We start from the raw sequence: 14322 nt of genomic DNA, 5'->3' as shown, positions 1-14322 counted from the left end.
TCTCACTTAGAAATACTGCGCACATAAATTTATGGATTAGTTAATTGGTAATTAAATTTTGGAAAGATAAAGACCCGATGACGAGACCTGAAGACGAGTGCCTTGATAAAAGCTTCAAGAAATTGTTCACCCACAACAGGTGAAAAGCATCTCCACAAGATCTTTGCAGCGCCAGCACAAAAAGCACTAAGGAAACAATTTCTCACATAAAGAAAGAAGGGTGAAATACTGGTACACCAGCTAAAATATTAGGTTAAAAGTTTAGATAGAAATTTCATATGTTAATTAAAGCATATGGATAGCCAAACTTTTTTTTTTTTTTTTTTTTATTCTGGATAGAGTGGGAAAGGGTTATAAGCTCCATAAAACAAGAGTTGTCATCTGTGTTTTGAATATGTACACACTAAAATGTTGGTTGATTTACTAATAGGATAGTAAAAAAATCAATCTTAAAAAAAAAAAAATAAAAACAAAAATGCAATAGCAAAAAATCTTATTTTTTATGTATTTAAATCACTCACTCAAGGCTGGGCAAACATAAAAACATATTGACGACATTTACACGTTGATAAGTAAATGACCTTTACTTGTTTACTAACAATATTGGTGTAAATAAAAGAACTATTTATAATTTAAATTATTGTAACTTTTTTTTTTTTAAACCTAATTTAAAAATGTCTGGGGACCTTGACATAAAGGCCCTGGTAATAAGGTGACAACTTACATAACTTGTCATACAGTGCCCTGAGACTGCAAACGTCTGTGAGAACACACACCCAAGCACACTGTACAAGCTTGGTTAAAGCTGTCACTATTACAAAGCTGGTTCAGAGCAATTTTGTGCAGCTGATGCTGGGGCAGGTACATGTAGATGTGGCCAAAAAGACTGGAGGAGATCAGCAGTACGAAGATGAAAGAAGGACATATAAAAGAACATAAAAAGAAAAAAAGAACATATAGATTATTTGAGATACAGAAAGCTGAACTAACCAGAAAAAGGATACTTTTGAAAAAAAATAAAGAAGGATTTAAAGATTACATCTACTTTTTCCTATAAGAAAGCTTTTGGAAATCAGCCTTGGTTTATAACAGTACATATCATGTTAAGAGTCTACTCAGCATTACTTTGTATTTCTATAGCACAAACATATTACACAGCTCTTTACAAAGTCCATAATGTCCCTATAATAGTCAAATGTTAATAAGGCAGTGTAAAGCAATTTTTGAGGGGACACCAATTAACTACTCACTTTGGGGATGTGGGGAGGGAAATAAACACAGAGAGAACATACAAACTCTATGCAGAAAATATCCTGGCCAGGATTTGAATCTGGGACCCTACTGCTGCAAAGGCAACCATGCTATCCACTGAGCCAATTGTGCCACCCATATTTGTTTACATAGCATACATTGGTAAAACGTATAGATCCTGAGAAGAAAGTTGTGCTACTCTTGGGGAAAAAACATTTTAAAATACATATCAAAAGTTGAAGTAGATTTAGGCCCAATATTGATGTCAGAGCAGATTTCCTATAGCAGGCACTTTGACTGGGCAATTTTTTTTTTTTTTTTTTTTTTTTTTTTTCTTTTTTTAAGAACGGTGTATCATTTGTAGCAAGAACAGAATTCCTGGTCAGAGGAACTGCAAGGGAATTTGGTTAGCCCTATATTAACAGTCTCGCCCAGTCTATAGGGTATAATACAGCCGAGTCATGGTTGCCTTGATTTCTTAACATTAATTTTCACAGATCAGGGCAAAGTGCATAGGTAGTGATAATAAGGCAAACAAAGTATTAGCAAATCAATAATTCTAGCAATTATTACCCATAAATGTTCGGGTTCCCACAGGTCACAGTATAATTTTATAAATATATATCATAGGTCTCCCCAGCCTCCTTTTGGTGGATGGGCCGCCTGGCTGCCTTTCCCCCTCCACCCAGCTTTTATCAGCAGCTCTAATGCTCTTAACTGACAATGGTTCTCAGCAGCCTCTCCTTTCTCAGCTGATAAGAGCTGATTAAAGCCTGGAAAAGAGCACAGCAATGATGAGATTGGGACACAGGCTGTGCCCTCCCCTGTTCTCCAGCTGTGCAAAGTCTTTTGAATGAAAAAAAAAAAAAAAAAACATTGTGTAAGAATGTATCCGTGTCTGATGGTGTGTGTGTGGCAACATTGAAGTTGCTGTTTCAAAAGCATGTGTACCTAGGAAACCTTAATTGAAAATGCAAATTGGGAACCACAGGGCCAATTACATAGAAAGGAGCATTGGGGAAGGGCCCCTAAATTTATACTTCTCTCACAAATCTATAACTGTCATACTATGTTACCCTATCTATCTGCTTCTCTTCTTTGAACCCCAATTTCCTTAGAATGGTGGGTGTACAAGGCAGAAAATGTAGGTGCAGGGGGGCCCCTTTGGATAACCCCCCCAACTAAAACTTTATTACTATGGCAAACACACTTCCCTGTTACACATTAATGCCCACTTCTGACACTTGAACACCAATTTCTCTGGAATGGGGAGGTGCAGGAAACATCTCTGGATAACACCCCCTAAAAATGTATCAAAATGGCATCATTAGATCATAAAAACCCAGCCCATCAAAACAAAATTGGGGGTTCAGGTACTGGTAGAATACATAGCAAGTAGCATTGGGATGTGGCCCCTAAAATAATACCTACCTGTTCCAAACCTATATTGGTCATACTATGTTACACTGTCTGCTTCTTTTCTTTGAATCCTAATTTCCCTAGAATAATAGAGTGTCCAAAAACAAAAATGTGGGTGCATTGGGGGGGAGGGGGGACACCTTCCCCCTCCCCCCACTAAAATGTAATCACTATGGCAATCACATTACCCCGTTACACATTACTGTCCACTTCTAACACTTGAAACAAAACGCGTGGGGAACATCTGACTGGCTAACACCCCCTAAAATGTCATCAACATGGCATCATTAGAACACAGGAGGGAATAGATAGGTATGGGTACTACAAGCCCTAAAATGTATCTAGAGAGTTCAGTGTTGCCAACCCCAAAATAGGTAAGTATACAGATGAAAGAACACAGAAAACGGTGTTATTTTGAGCAAGTATTATAAAAATATATTGTAGTAAATGTTATAAAAATCATACAATGTGCTCTTAAGCTGTAGAACAGTGAATAAAAAACATGAACAAGTTATTATTTGTCCTGTGCTCCCCACAGCTTGGTGGGAGGAAAAAGATAAATTAGGGACTTGTGATCTTGACAGAGCTAATATACGAGTGCTTGAAATAAGGATCATGTGTTGATCCAACGCATTTCGCCTTTGTAGGCATCTTCAGGGGGCTTTACAAATCACAATGACTGTGTGTAAAGATAACATAAGTATAAATATCAGTATACATACTTGACTCAAAGTATCAAAACATGGTATATGAACAATTATGAACAAATAATGGATAGTGGAAGTGGAAATACCGGTGATTAACATCTATGTAAGTAGGTGGATTAATAAATTGATCCATATGAGCATTTAACAATGAGTATCTATTAGTATATTATAATACTATGCAGATTGTATACATCAGAGTATGGACCTATGTAAACAATTTGATAGATGTCAACAAATATATAATTATAAATATATATACACACACAAATACGTGTATTGTCAAATTATAGGTATATATGGATAGTTTGATAAATCTCATCAGTCAAGTCTCTGCTGAGATATATATATATATATATATATATATATATATATATATATAAAAGAGTATGGAATGGTAAGCTGATGAGTGGTGTTGTTACACAGGGAAATATACACGTGTAAGGTGTACAGGTAAGGTATACAGGTGTAACAAATAAGGATGTGTCTAAAGCTTTGCAGAATAGTGAAAATAATAGGAATCAAAGTAATACTGCATAATGAAAATACTTTACAGTCAGGGTTTTGCTGTTAGGCTGAAAATATTGAAAAGTGGATGCAGAAGGCAAACCATTATAATGCTGGTCATGTATGTGAATAGTATGTATATAGTAATAGTATGAATAGTATTACTTACAGTTCAATATGCACTTGATATGCTATAGTTCTTGAAACCAGTATTAGTGAACTTGGAAGGAGGAGATCACAATAGATTACTTGTGAGCTACAGGAAAAAGTGGATGGGGAATATGAACAGAATATGGATGAAATAGATGGGTTTGCAAAAAAGGCTATAGATATGGAGAATAACTGGGAGAGAGGTCTTACCAAAAATAGTAATCAAGGTACGCGCCTGGTGGTGGTGCTGTGTTTAGAATGGTTCGGCAAAACAGGGACGGACACTGACTGGCGCTTTAAATGTGAAAAAGTGGCATCAAGAAGAAAGAAGTGCACATGCGTGAGAAAACGCACATATGCAGTGGAGGGCAGCAAGTTACTTCCGCCCTTTCTTAAACACCTGTACTCTAGCTGTGAGCGCGCGCACCTGAGCTGTAGGGAGAGAGGGGCAGTATTCGTCCTGTTTTTCTCCCTTAGCCCAGTGCGCAATCTTAGTGGCAAGAGTGAGCCTGCACTGTAGGGGAGTCTGTTCCTTACAGGCGCAGAGTATGAATAATATGGAGAGAGCTGAAAGTCAAAGATCAGGATAAGTATGGGAGTGGAGATGAGGTACTGTGGAGACTGTATAGGTGGTTGAGTGGGTTAATAAAAATGGCTGGTAACAAACATTAGGGGATGGGGGGCTGGGATTTAATGTAAAAAAAGAATAATGGATGTTGGGATATGATGGGGCAAGAAGGATGTATGAGAAAACTGTTGCATAGGGGGTGCTAGTGGAGCTGCAACGTTAAAGCAAGAGTTAACTGAATACAGTGACTAATAACAATAGAAGGACAATGTAGACTAATCAAAAGGTAGATTACATATTTAAGGTGGAACAAGTCATGGCCATTATTGTACAGTAATGAACAGTGGTTTATATACCCAAGATGATTTTAGTAATCATAGCATGATAATGTTGCTTATAACAAAGTATATTTGGACAAGTTCAATACAGTAATATTCAAGTTACAATGGGACAGTAAATATAAACATTAATAATTAGATACATAAAGAAGAATAATGAACATTAAAAATTGGATATATAATCGTCATAGCATTAAAATGCTCATAATAAAGTATGCTTGGACAAGTTTCATACAGTGACATCAAAATTGCAATGAAAATTAATAAATTGATGTAAAAATAATATATTAGAATGATAATAGGTGGATACATATGTGATAGTATTTGAACATAAGTTGGTGTGATGAAAGTACAGCATATATTAGGGTAAGTATGTGGGAACCTCAAGTGGATATGGGGCATGATATTTTAAAAAATGGTTATGGATTAAACAGAAATGGTTTGAAGCTAACCATGTCGTTAAGGCCTGGTGCTTTGGTGGTATGTAAGTTAGTAATCTACTTGCATTCTGTCTGTAGCAATTTAGTATCATGATTGCCGCCTCTTGGATTAAGAGGTAGGTACATATTTGAGGCCAGCGAAGGAAATCATAGTGGTATCAAATTTGTGGCGAGTACCCACATGGTAGTTTAGGTGTTGTGATCCTTCCAGACGGAATAGAGTAAATAAGTTCGTAGATTCTCTATTTGAGAGGTCTTTTAGTCTTTCCCAAATACAATGCGCCACATTTACTTTAAATAATATATATTACGCCTTCTGTCGTACAGTTGATGTGATGATTAGGTTGGTGGGTAGTGCCATTGGAAGGACTGTATAATGATACTTGGATCCATTGACATGGTTTGCAATGGCCACATTTAAAAGTTCCCTTAACACATTTTGTTAAAGTGGTGGTGTTTAGATGGCTATGAAGGATCATCACTCAATATGTTCCAATGTTTCTCACAAATGCCTAGTATTGGATTATGCTGTGTATTAAATTTAGTGACGATTCTTGTTTCTGTTGAGGTTTTCTCAGAAGTTTGGTGTTTTTTTGAAGAGAAGTTCCTCTCGTGTTTATTCTGCTTTTTGATATGCGTTTTTTTAAGTTTTTTTTTTTTAATATCCTTCTTTTCAAGTAATCTGTGTTGGAGCGATTTTGTTTCTTTTGTATAATCAGTTTTCGTTAAACAGTTTCTTTTCTAAAGTAAGAGTAAGTATTGGCTGTAGGGTATGCTTTTAATGAGGGATTCCGGGTGTGAACTAGAGGCATTTAGAATTGTACTGCCTGCTGCTTCCTTGTGGTAGTGTTGTTGAAATTTGGATGCCAATTTTGAGAATAAACAAATCCAGGAAAGCTACTTGAGTGTGGTTGTGATTCATGGTAAAGGATAGATTATACTAATTTTCTCTACTAGATGAATTATAGGAGCAAGGTAATGAAATTGTTGTGATTATAGTGGTCAGGTTTGGATATCGATAGACACTTTTTGATGGTTTCAAGGCCTTTATCGTGCAGTATGCATGTGTAAAGAGTCTCAACATCGATGGTGACTAAAATCCTCTTTGGTGGTACAGTCATATTGTGAGTCAAATGAAGCAGTTTGATAGTGTAGTTTAGGATGGTAGTTTCACAACTATTGGTTGAAGATAGGAATCAACTAATTCACTTGAGTTTGATGCAAGTGAATTAATACCGGCCACTATAGGGCGTCCTGGAGGATTGGTTACGTTTTTGTGAACTTTCGGTAGGGTGTAGAAATATTTTTTATAATAAAACCCTCAGATTTGTAAAGCCCCCTGAAGAACCCTACAAAAGGCAAAAAAAAATTTCCTATAGAATATGGGCAGTGATGGGGGGAGGGGGTACTGCTCTAAAAGCATCACTACATTTTACCATTATATAAAGGCTGACATTCCTCTTTTTATAATAGAAAAATGTTTTTTTTGTTTTTTTTTGGTTTGGTTTTGTTTTTGTTTTTTTTTTTGGGGGGGGGGGAAGCCTAATTTTTTACACCACATTGATTACACTTTTTTTTTGTTTTTTTTTGGTTTGGTTTTGTTTTTTTTTTTTTTTTTGGGGGGGGGGGACCCCTCCCCTTCTGTGCAGGGTAAATCTGCAGCCTCCTGGGATATTGTGTCACATATCCCAAGTGGTGTTGTGTTTTTTATTTAAAGTATATTATTAAATATTGGACATATTTCAGTGAGTTATGCCTAAGAATTATAGCCTACAACAAAAAAAAATAATTTACTTGCAAAAAAAAAAAAAAAAATATATATATATATATAACGATTTTGCATGGAAATTTGGACGGAATTAGAGCGCTAGGAAGGTTAGGTTAAATTTTTTATTTTTCACAAAAGTTTTGCATTACCTAGATTTAGCGCTAAGAGGCCACATCTGAAGTCAGGCTGAATTCACACTGGCAGTAAGGTTGCTGCATTTACCCCTCACTTTTCTCTCACCAGGAACCACTACTGCTTAAACCACCTGCTACTAATCCCTAGCAGTTGCCAAGTATTCACTGAGGAGGGTTTTTTTTTTTTTTTTTTTTTACTGCTAATGTGAAGCCTAATTTTTTACACCACATTGATTACACTATACATAAAAGAGATTACACTATTAAAACATTGAACACTAGGCAGTTGGATTAAAATACAAAGCACTGAACAGTTTGGGGATAATACAAACAAATGGAAAAATTGTACATTTTAACAAGCCAGGCATTCAAAAGTTGGAAAAAAGTATAGGGGATAGGTAGAACACAGACACAATTATAGTGGTTACTGGATACCTGTGGCATAAATAACTGGGAGGGGCGTCTTGCCCCACCCACTTTTTTACCACCGGGCTACAGCTCCCCCCCACCTCAATTTCTGGAGAGAACACAGTATAAATACCAACACACACACATATGTAATCTCACTCAGAGCAAAATTTCAAGAAGCATGTTCATTCCAGAAATCATACTTAAGGGATTATCAGTCTGGAGGAGGCGATATAAGTGTAAAGTGACGACATAAAAAACCAAGCACAACTCCAAGGAGAAAAATACATCCAGCACTTCAAGCATTTGCACCCTTTTACATAAAATCAACATAAAAATTAAATTGCAGTGCGAGCTTAATTTTTGCCTATACATGGAAATATGTCCTGTAAGTATTATTTTCAAATAAACCACACAGTGGATATTATTGTATTAGGAACAGACAAGATATCCAGTGGAAAATATTCATATTATTATACTTCAATGAGTAACAACCTGCCAGAGTTCTAGACAAACAAAAATAATGATACTTGTGTGTCAATTCCCCCACCTCCTAAATCAGGGGTGTCAAACTCTGGCCCACGGGCCAAATCTGGCCCGCAACATCCATTTTTTGGCCCCCAAAGGAGTCTTAAATATGAATTGCAGCCGGCCTGCCACTGCTTTGAAATAGCACCGCTACTACAATTCCCGGCATCATTCACGTCTATAGACCAGTGGCCTTCCTGCCAGGAATTGTAATAGTGGCATCACTCGCGTCTATAGACCAGCAGCCTCTCTGCCAATGCATGGCCCCGCATTGGACTGTTTTATAAACACAGGAAATTGTAGTAGCAGTGCTTTTTCAGTTTCAAGTTTGGCCCATGACTTTGTCTAAGTTTTTCATTTTGACCCACTGTGTATTTGAGTTTGACACCCATCCTGGATTGTAAGCTCTTCAGGGCAGGGTCCTCTTCTCCTTTGTCACGGTCTGTATTTGTCCATCATTTGCAACCCCTACCTAATGTACAGCGCTGCGTAATATGTTGGCGCTATATAAATCCAGTTAAATAATAAAAATAATAATAGAGATAATGTTAATAGCGAGCATAGGGTAAGTGACATGTAAAAGACTAGTAACATGAAAAGCCCCGAGAAAGCAAGCAGAGCAAGAATTGTTTTTGGTTACAGTTAAGCTCCAAAAAAAAAAAAAACACACACACACACATTTCTCATCAGTAATATAAACCTCTAGCTTTTAGAAAGATTAATGTACAGATAGAAGGATATTACAGCTTTATAAACGTGCCCCTAACTTTGCAAATGTTCATCTACAGCAGGGGTCAGCAAACTCCAGCCTTTAGGCCAGATACGGCCTAGCCAGTAGTCTATTCTTGCCTAACGGTCCCCCTGGCCGATGCGGCCTAATCCCGGCCGCAGGGGTCGGCAACCGGCGGCTCCAGAGCAGCATGCGGGGGTAAGGGGACATTCCCTCTCCTCCGTATGCATTGCAGAGGAGAAGGATTTCCTTTCAGAGGCATAACAGACTGGCAGAGTCAGTCGGTTAGGGTGATACTACATGTTTATATAAAATGACTAAAATAAACACCCAAAAGCTCTAAGTGTAAATACTTCATATGTAGGAATATCCGCTGTTTTTTTATCGGTCAACCAAAGGAAAGTATGTTCCACAAAAATGTGGTTTGAGCAAACAGGTTTCTCCTCCCCACCCACTCCTATTGACTAATGAAATGCTCACAAACAAGTAATACAGAACATGCTGTATTTATACACACACACACCTCGAAATTTAACGCCCCATGTGATTCAACAATGCTTCAAACAGGTGCAAAAAAAAAACCTCCGCCAAGACACCCAAGAAGAATCTAGTTTAAAAAAATTACGTGTAAATACAAAGGTTTAACAAAAATAAATTTGCAATATGTTGTAACCCCAGGTACTAGAATCAAAATTTCAACTGCGTATTTTTTATAAGAGAATGGGGAAATGAAAAGCAGAGCACTGGGGATTGGTGGGACGAGACAATTCAGTAATTCAGGCATGCAGTTTGGAAATCTGTTGAAATCCACTTGTGCAGAGCCTAATCCCACCCCCACCTGCTGGAGACCCCTAGTGCCAGGCACCACATTTCTGCGTGTACAGATGACATTAGCATTTCTAACCTCACATTCACCCTCAATACACATGAACATGGGAACAGGGATAAGCAGTCCTGGGCTGCGTATTAACAATTGCTACATTGTTAGTCAATGCAAGACACTGGATCAAAACATGGCTTTAATAACACACACCCCTCCCCCCAGTAAACATGAAGAGATGCAGCCTACACCACAGGACATGGGAGCAGGGGTGCGAGGCAGCTGCCACAAATGTCACACACACATACATACAACAGGTTTCAGCCATGGTGTGACCTTTCAACCAGCAGAGCTGTGAAATACTCTGGACACTCCGCCTGCGCACTGCCGGACTCTCTTGGGAGGGGCACTCGCCCTCGCTCACTCACCTCGGTGGGTTGGCTGATCTCGAATAGGTCGAGCCGGTTGGCATTCCAGTGGTTAATGATGTCGGCCAGCTTTCGGCGCTCCTCTTCTCGGCTTCCCATGTCTTTGCAGATAATGACAACGGCGATCCTTAGCTCACACACACCAGCACGATAACGCAGCCTCTACGGATGATTTTTTACCACAATGTGCCACTCCTCTCCAGCGATCTCCCTTCGTGAATGTAATCACATTCACTATCCACCTTCCCGTCTCAATGATATTCACTGCCTAGAAAGGATCAACACTGCGAAGCATGATAAAAGGCTGAACTCCTGGTGATGGTTAGAATGCAGACACAATAGGCTTTCAGAACATTAAACACAGGAAATCCAGTCCGATCAGGTTCAGCCTTCCAAGCTGCTGAGCTTCCTTATCGCCTTTTCCTCCCCCTCCGCTGTCCATGAACCAGCAGCCTCCTCCTATTTTACTTAGCCGTGCGCGTCACGACCCTGCGCACTCCCGTGCTGCTGCGTGCTCTCCGATCCGTCCCCTCCTCCACCCGGCAATGCTTTATTATTCAGACAGCCGGTGTCTGCTTGTGTTTTGTCATGCTGTTCTGTCTTTGGTAGCACCGGGCCGGGGTTTAGAGAGGCAGGCTATTTCTTTGTTATTGGGGGGCTGCGCTGCCTTTTAGCACCCCATGGACCTAGATCGAATGATGTTCATACAAAAATAACAATCTATCCCACAAATACCTTGGGTATGATGGCAATCTGCAGGCAGAGATACTGAAATAAATCACATGCCCTATGACATTTAGTCCATATTGATATTATTTATTCTTAATGTGCATCTATTTGACCTATAATACAATTCTGATATAATTGAGAGATCAGAAGGGATCTCTAGAATCAAAAAATATGGCTATGTAACTAAATTAACACTTCTTGAATGATTTTTGTCACACCCTTTAATAGCAGTCAAATAATTATATAAATGACCCCTATTTTGGTAGTCATATGTTCACTATGTTTCAGGGGCTTTGGGATTATACAAAAACTTAGGCTATGCATATGGGAAGAACAGTTGTGGTTGTCTTGGGCAAGGATGTGACCTGTACAGCAATTGCCTGACATTGTTCATGGTTCCTTTAGTTTTCAAAATCTTTATTATTTTCACTTTAATTATCTAAATAAATTTGAACAAACAAAAGAAAAAAATATATATCACAAATCATAAAGGAATCCAATGTTCATCTAACAAATGAAACTAATCCAGTTCATTAATTACATTATTTTACCCTCCATAATATATACCCATTTATCTATGCTCCCTCACTTATCTCCATAGATCCCATTATAACTCATCTCCAATTCACTACTTAACATCTTCCTTTTATTAATGCCAAATAATATTTAACTATCCATAATAAATATATCCTTTCTTTCCCATTTCCTAAGCTAATTTATCATATTGCTAACAATCTCCCCCTCAAACAACCCCTATAACTACCCCTACTATTTAAAAAATCCAACTTCTATCTTATTTATAAGAGTTCACCAACATTCCTACGTGAGAAAAAAACCCATCATCCTTTCAGTGTTAGTATAACGACTCTTTATAGTGTTAAGGAGGCGAAAAAATTGACCTCAATACACCATCCTTGAAAGCTTCTTTTATTACCTCATTCTAACCTACCCCAGTATTTAACAAAAACTAAACCCTTCTGTGTTCCCAATTTTCTGTTATCGACCTGGCTTTCTAACTGCCAAAGTACCTATCTCTGTGGTGGATCCTTTTCTATTCTCTAGCCAACAGAGCCCTATTGTACTTTCTCCCAGCCCATATTCTAACCTCCTTTCACATATGACCTGCAAAAGTATGTAATACTTAATCTATGGATCCCAAACCTTCTGGAATTTACGTACAGTATCATTCAAAATTGCCCTCATCTTTTCATTCGCCATAAACCACATCATTTTCTTTTTTACATGTTCCACATTGCGCATTGAAGACCGCCAAGCTTTAGCCAATACCATCTTAGCTGACAAAAATAGATGTGTCAGCAATTCAAACTGCACCTTAGTACTGCTTGTCGGTTGAACATTTAATAATGCTTCTTCTGGGCGTATTGGAAATAACCTACCCACTAGTGTATATGCCAATTGAAATATTTGAATCCAATAGTTTTTAATCTTGGGGCACTCCCACCATATATGATACAAAGTACCATCTTTTTTGCACCCTCTAAAGCAGGTTTTAGTATATATAGATGAGATTTTTGCTAGACGCACCAGCACCATATACCAACGCATCATAAGTTTGTAATTAGCCTCCAATGCTGAGGTATTGATGCTACAGTGCGCCATTGTATCCCAGATTTGTTTCCAATCTTCTTGATCTATAATATACCCTCGGTCTTCCTCCCATCGTTTCACATATGTGGGTGTACCTGTTATCCTTGCAGTAACCACCACATCAAATAGCATTGATATCATACTTTTAGCCTATACGCCTTGTATACAATTTTGTTCAAACTTACTGAAATGCCTATTGTAACCATTCTCCCTCATCCTAACTTGGTGGAAATGCCTTATCTGTAAATACCTAAATATTTCACCCCTTGAGATTCCACATTTTTCTTGCAATATCTCAAAGGGGAAGATAGTTGACTCCCCCCAGAAAATGATGGATTCTATAGAGACCTTTGTCTTTCCACAAATGAAATCCTTCTGGACTTTCAAAACCTGGCAAGAACAACGGGTTTCCTGTTAACGTAGCTAAAGGCAGCTGAGGGGATATCCACCCACATCTTTTCATATTCTGATCCCAAACCTGCAACGAGTGTTTAATTATAGGAACCCACAGCACATTCTCAATGGATGTCTTTATAAGTTCCTGATTCTCCAAGTAGACCCACAATAGTTTCTTATTTTGTTCATGATAAATTATTAATGGGGCTATTTGGGCTGCCATATAATAACAGCTCAAGTATGGTACACCTAATCCACCTCCCCAAATAAATGTTAGCATGCTCTTCTGCAGAGTATTCAGTATCCTGCATGGAAATTTTATTGGTAAAACTGTAACTAAATATAAAAATTTTGGCAACCGTGTCATCCTAATCGAGGCCATTCTCCTCCACCATGATATTTGATATCTCTTCCAGGTCTCTAACAACATCACCAAATGCATCTGGAGGTCTGGTATGTTGGCTTCAAAAAATTTTTCATAATATGTAATATACACTCCCAGATAACATAATCATCTCTCCTCTCATTTAAATGAAAATGTTTTCTTGAGGAGATCTATCACCTTTTCTGACAGCGAGATATTCAAGGCCCTACTCTTTGAGCTATTCACTTGTAGTCCAGAGAATTTTTGAAACTGGGTTATTATAGACATTAATTTCAGCAAAGTCACTATCAGATTTTTTATACATAACAATACGTCGTCTGCAAATAAACTCAGTTTATGATGATAACCCCCTATTTCCACTCCACTTATATCATTATGATTACGTATAGCCTGAGCCAATGGTTCTATTGCCAAAGCAAATAACAGCGGTGCCCCTTCCTATAGAGAAATAAGGGGAGCGAAAACCCATATATTGAACAAAAGTGGGGACCAAAGTTCCAATACCTCCATTAAATATGGCCATTAAACAGAATCAAAGGCTTTTCTTATATCCAAGCTCAGAAACATAGCCGATAGTTTAAGTTTTTTTACATAATAACTCAAATGCATCATCCTCCTGATATCTCCAGCTTGTCCCCGTGGGATAAAACCTGTTTCACCTGGTGAAATTAAGGTCTCTATTCCCTGTTTCAGTCTCATCACCAATATAGTTGCCAATATTTTAATATCTAGATTGAGTAAGGAGATTGGCCTATAATTGGACCAGATTGTCATACCCGTCTCGGGTTTTGGTAACATACTCACTCCAACATACTAGATTCCAACCTTTCCCTCTTTAAGTACTTTATTGAAAACTTGGATTAAATAAGGAACTAATTCTTCAGCAAATTCCTTGTAATAGTTTGCTGTAAATAGTTTGCTGAAGCCTTTTATTGTGCTTCAGCTTCCTTATTGCTTGTACTACTTCTTGAGGTGCCTCAAGACTTTCTCTCCAAGTTTCAGAAAGTACTG

At 38.0% G+C, this 14322-nt stretch overlaps 1 protein-coding gene across 23 annotated transcripts in view; it reads right to left on the bottom strand.

Moving 5' to 3' along the window:
* Window positions 1-10633, bottom strand: part of AFDN (afadin, adherens junction formation factor) — a 182754-nt gene extending 172121 nt beyond the window's left edge. For 14 of the 23 annotated variants that reach the window (XM_072409091.1, XM_072409103.1, XM_072409111.1 and 11 more), the window contains exon 1: window positions 10194-10632. In XM_072409091.1, the coding sequence (XP_072265192.1) occupies window positions 10194-10292 (99 nt within the window). In that variant the 5' untranslated portion in view covers window positions 10293-10632. Of the gene's footprint in view, window positions 1-10193 lie in introns of all 23 variants that reach the window. The other 9 variants (XM_072409113.1, XM_072409106.1, XM_072409108.1 and 6 more) reach the window with 2 other exon arrangements.
* Window positions 10634-14322: the final 3689 nt, after the last annotated feature.

Source organism: Pyxicephalus adspersus, chromosome 4 (assembly GCF_032062135.1).
Source record: "Pyxicephalus adspersus chromosome 4, UCB_Pads_2.0, whole genome shotgun sequence".
NCBI lineage: Eukaryota > Metazoa > Chordata > Amphibia > Anura > Pyxicephalidae > Pyxicephalus > Pyxicephalus adspersus.
Note: the sequence above shows the minus strand (reverse complement) of the source record. Positions and strands in the feature narration are given on the sequence as shown.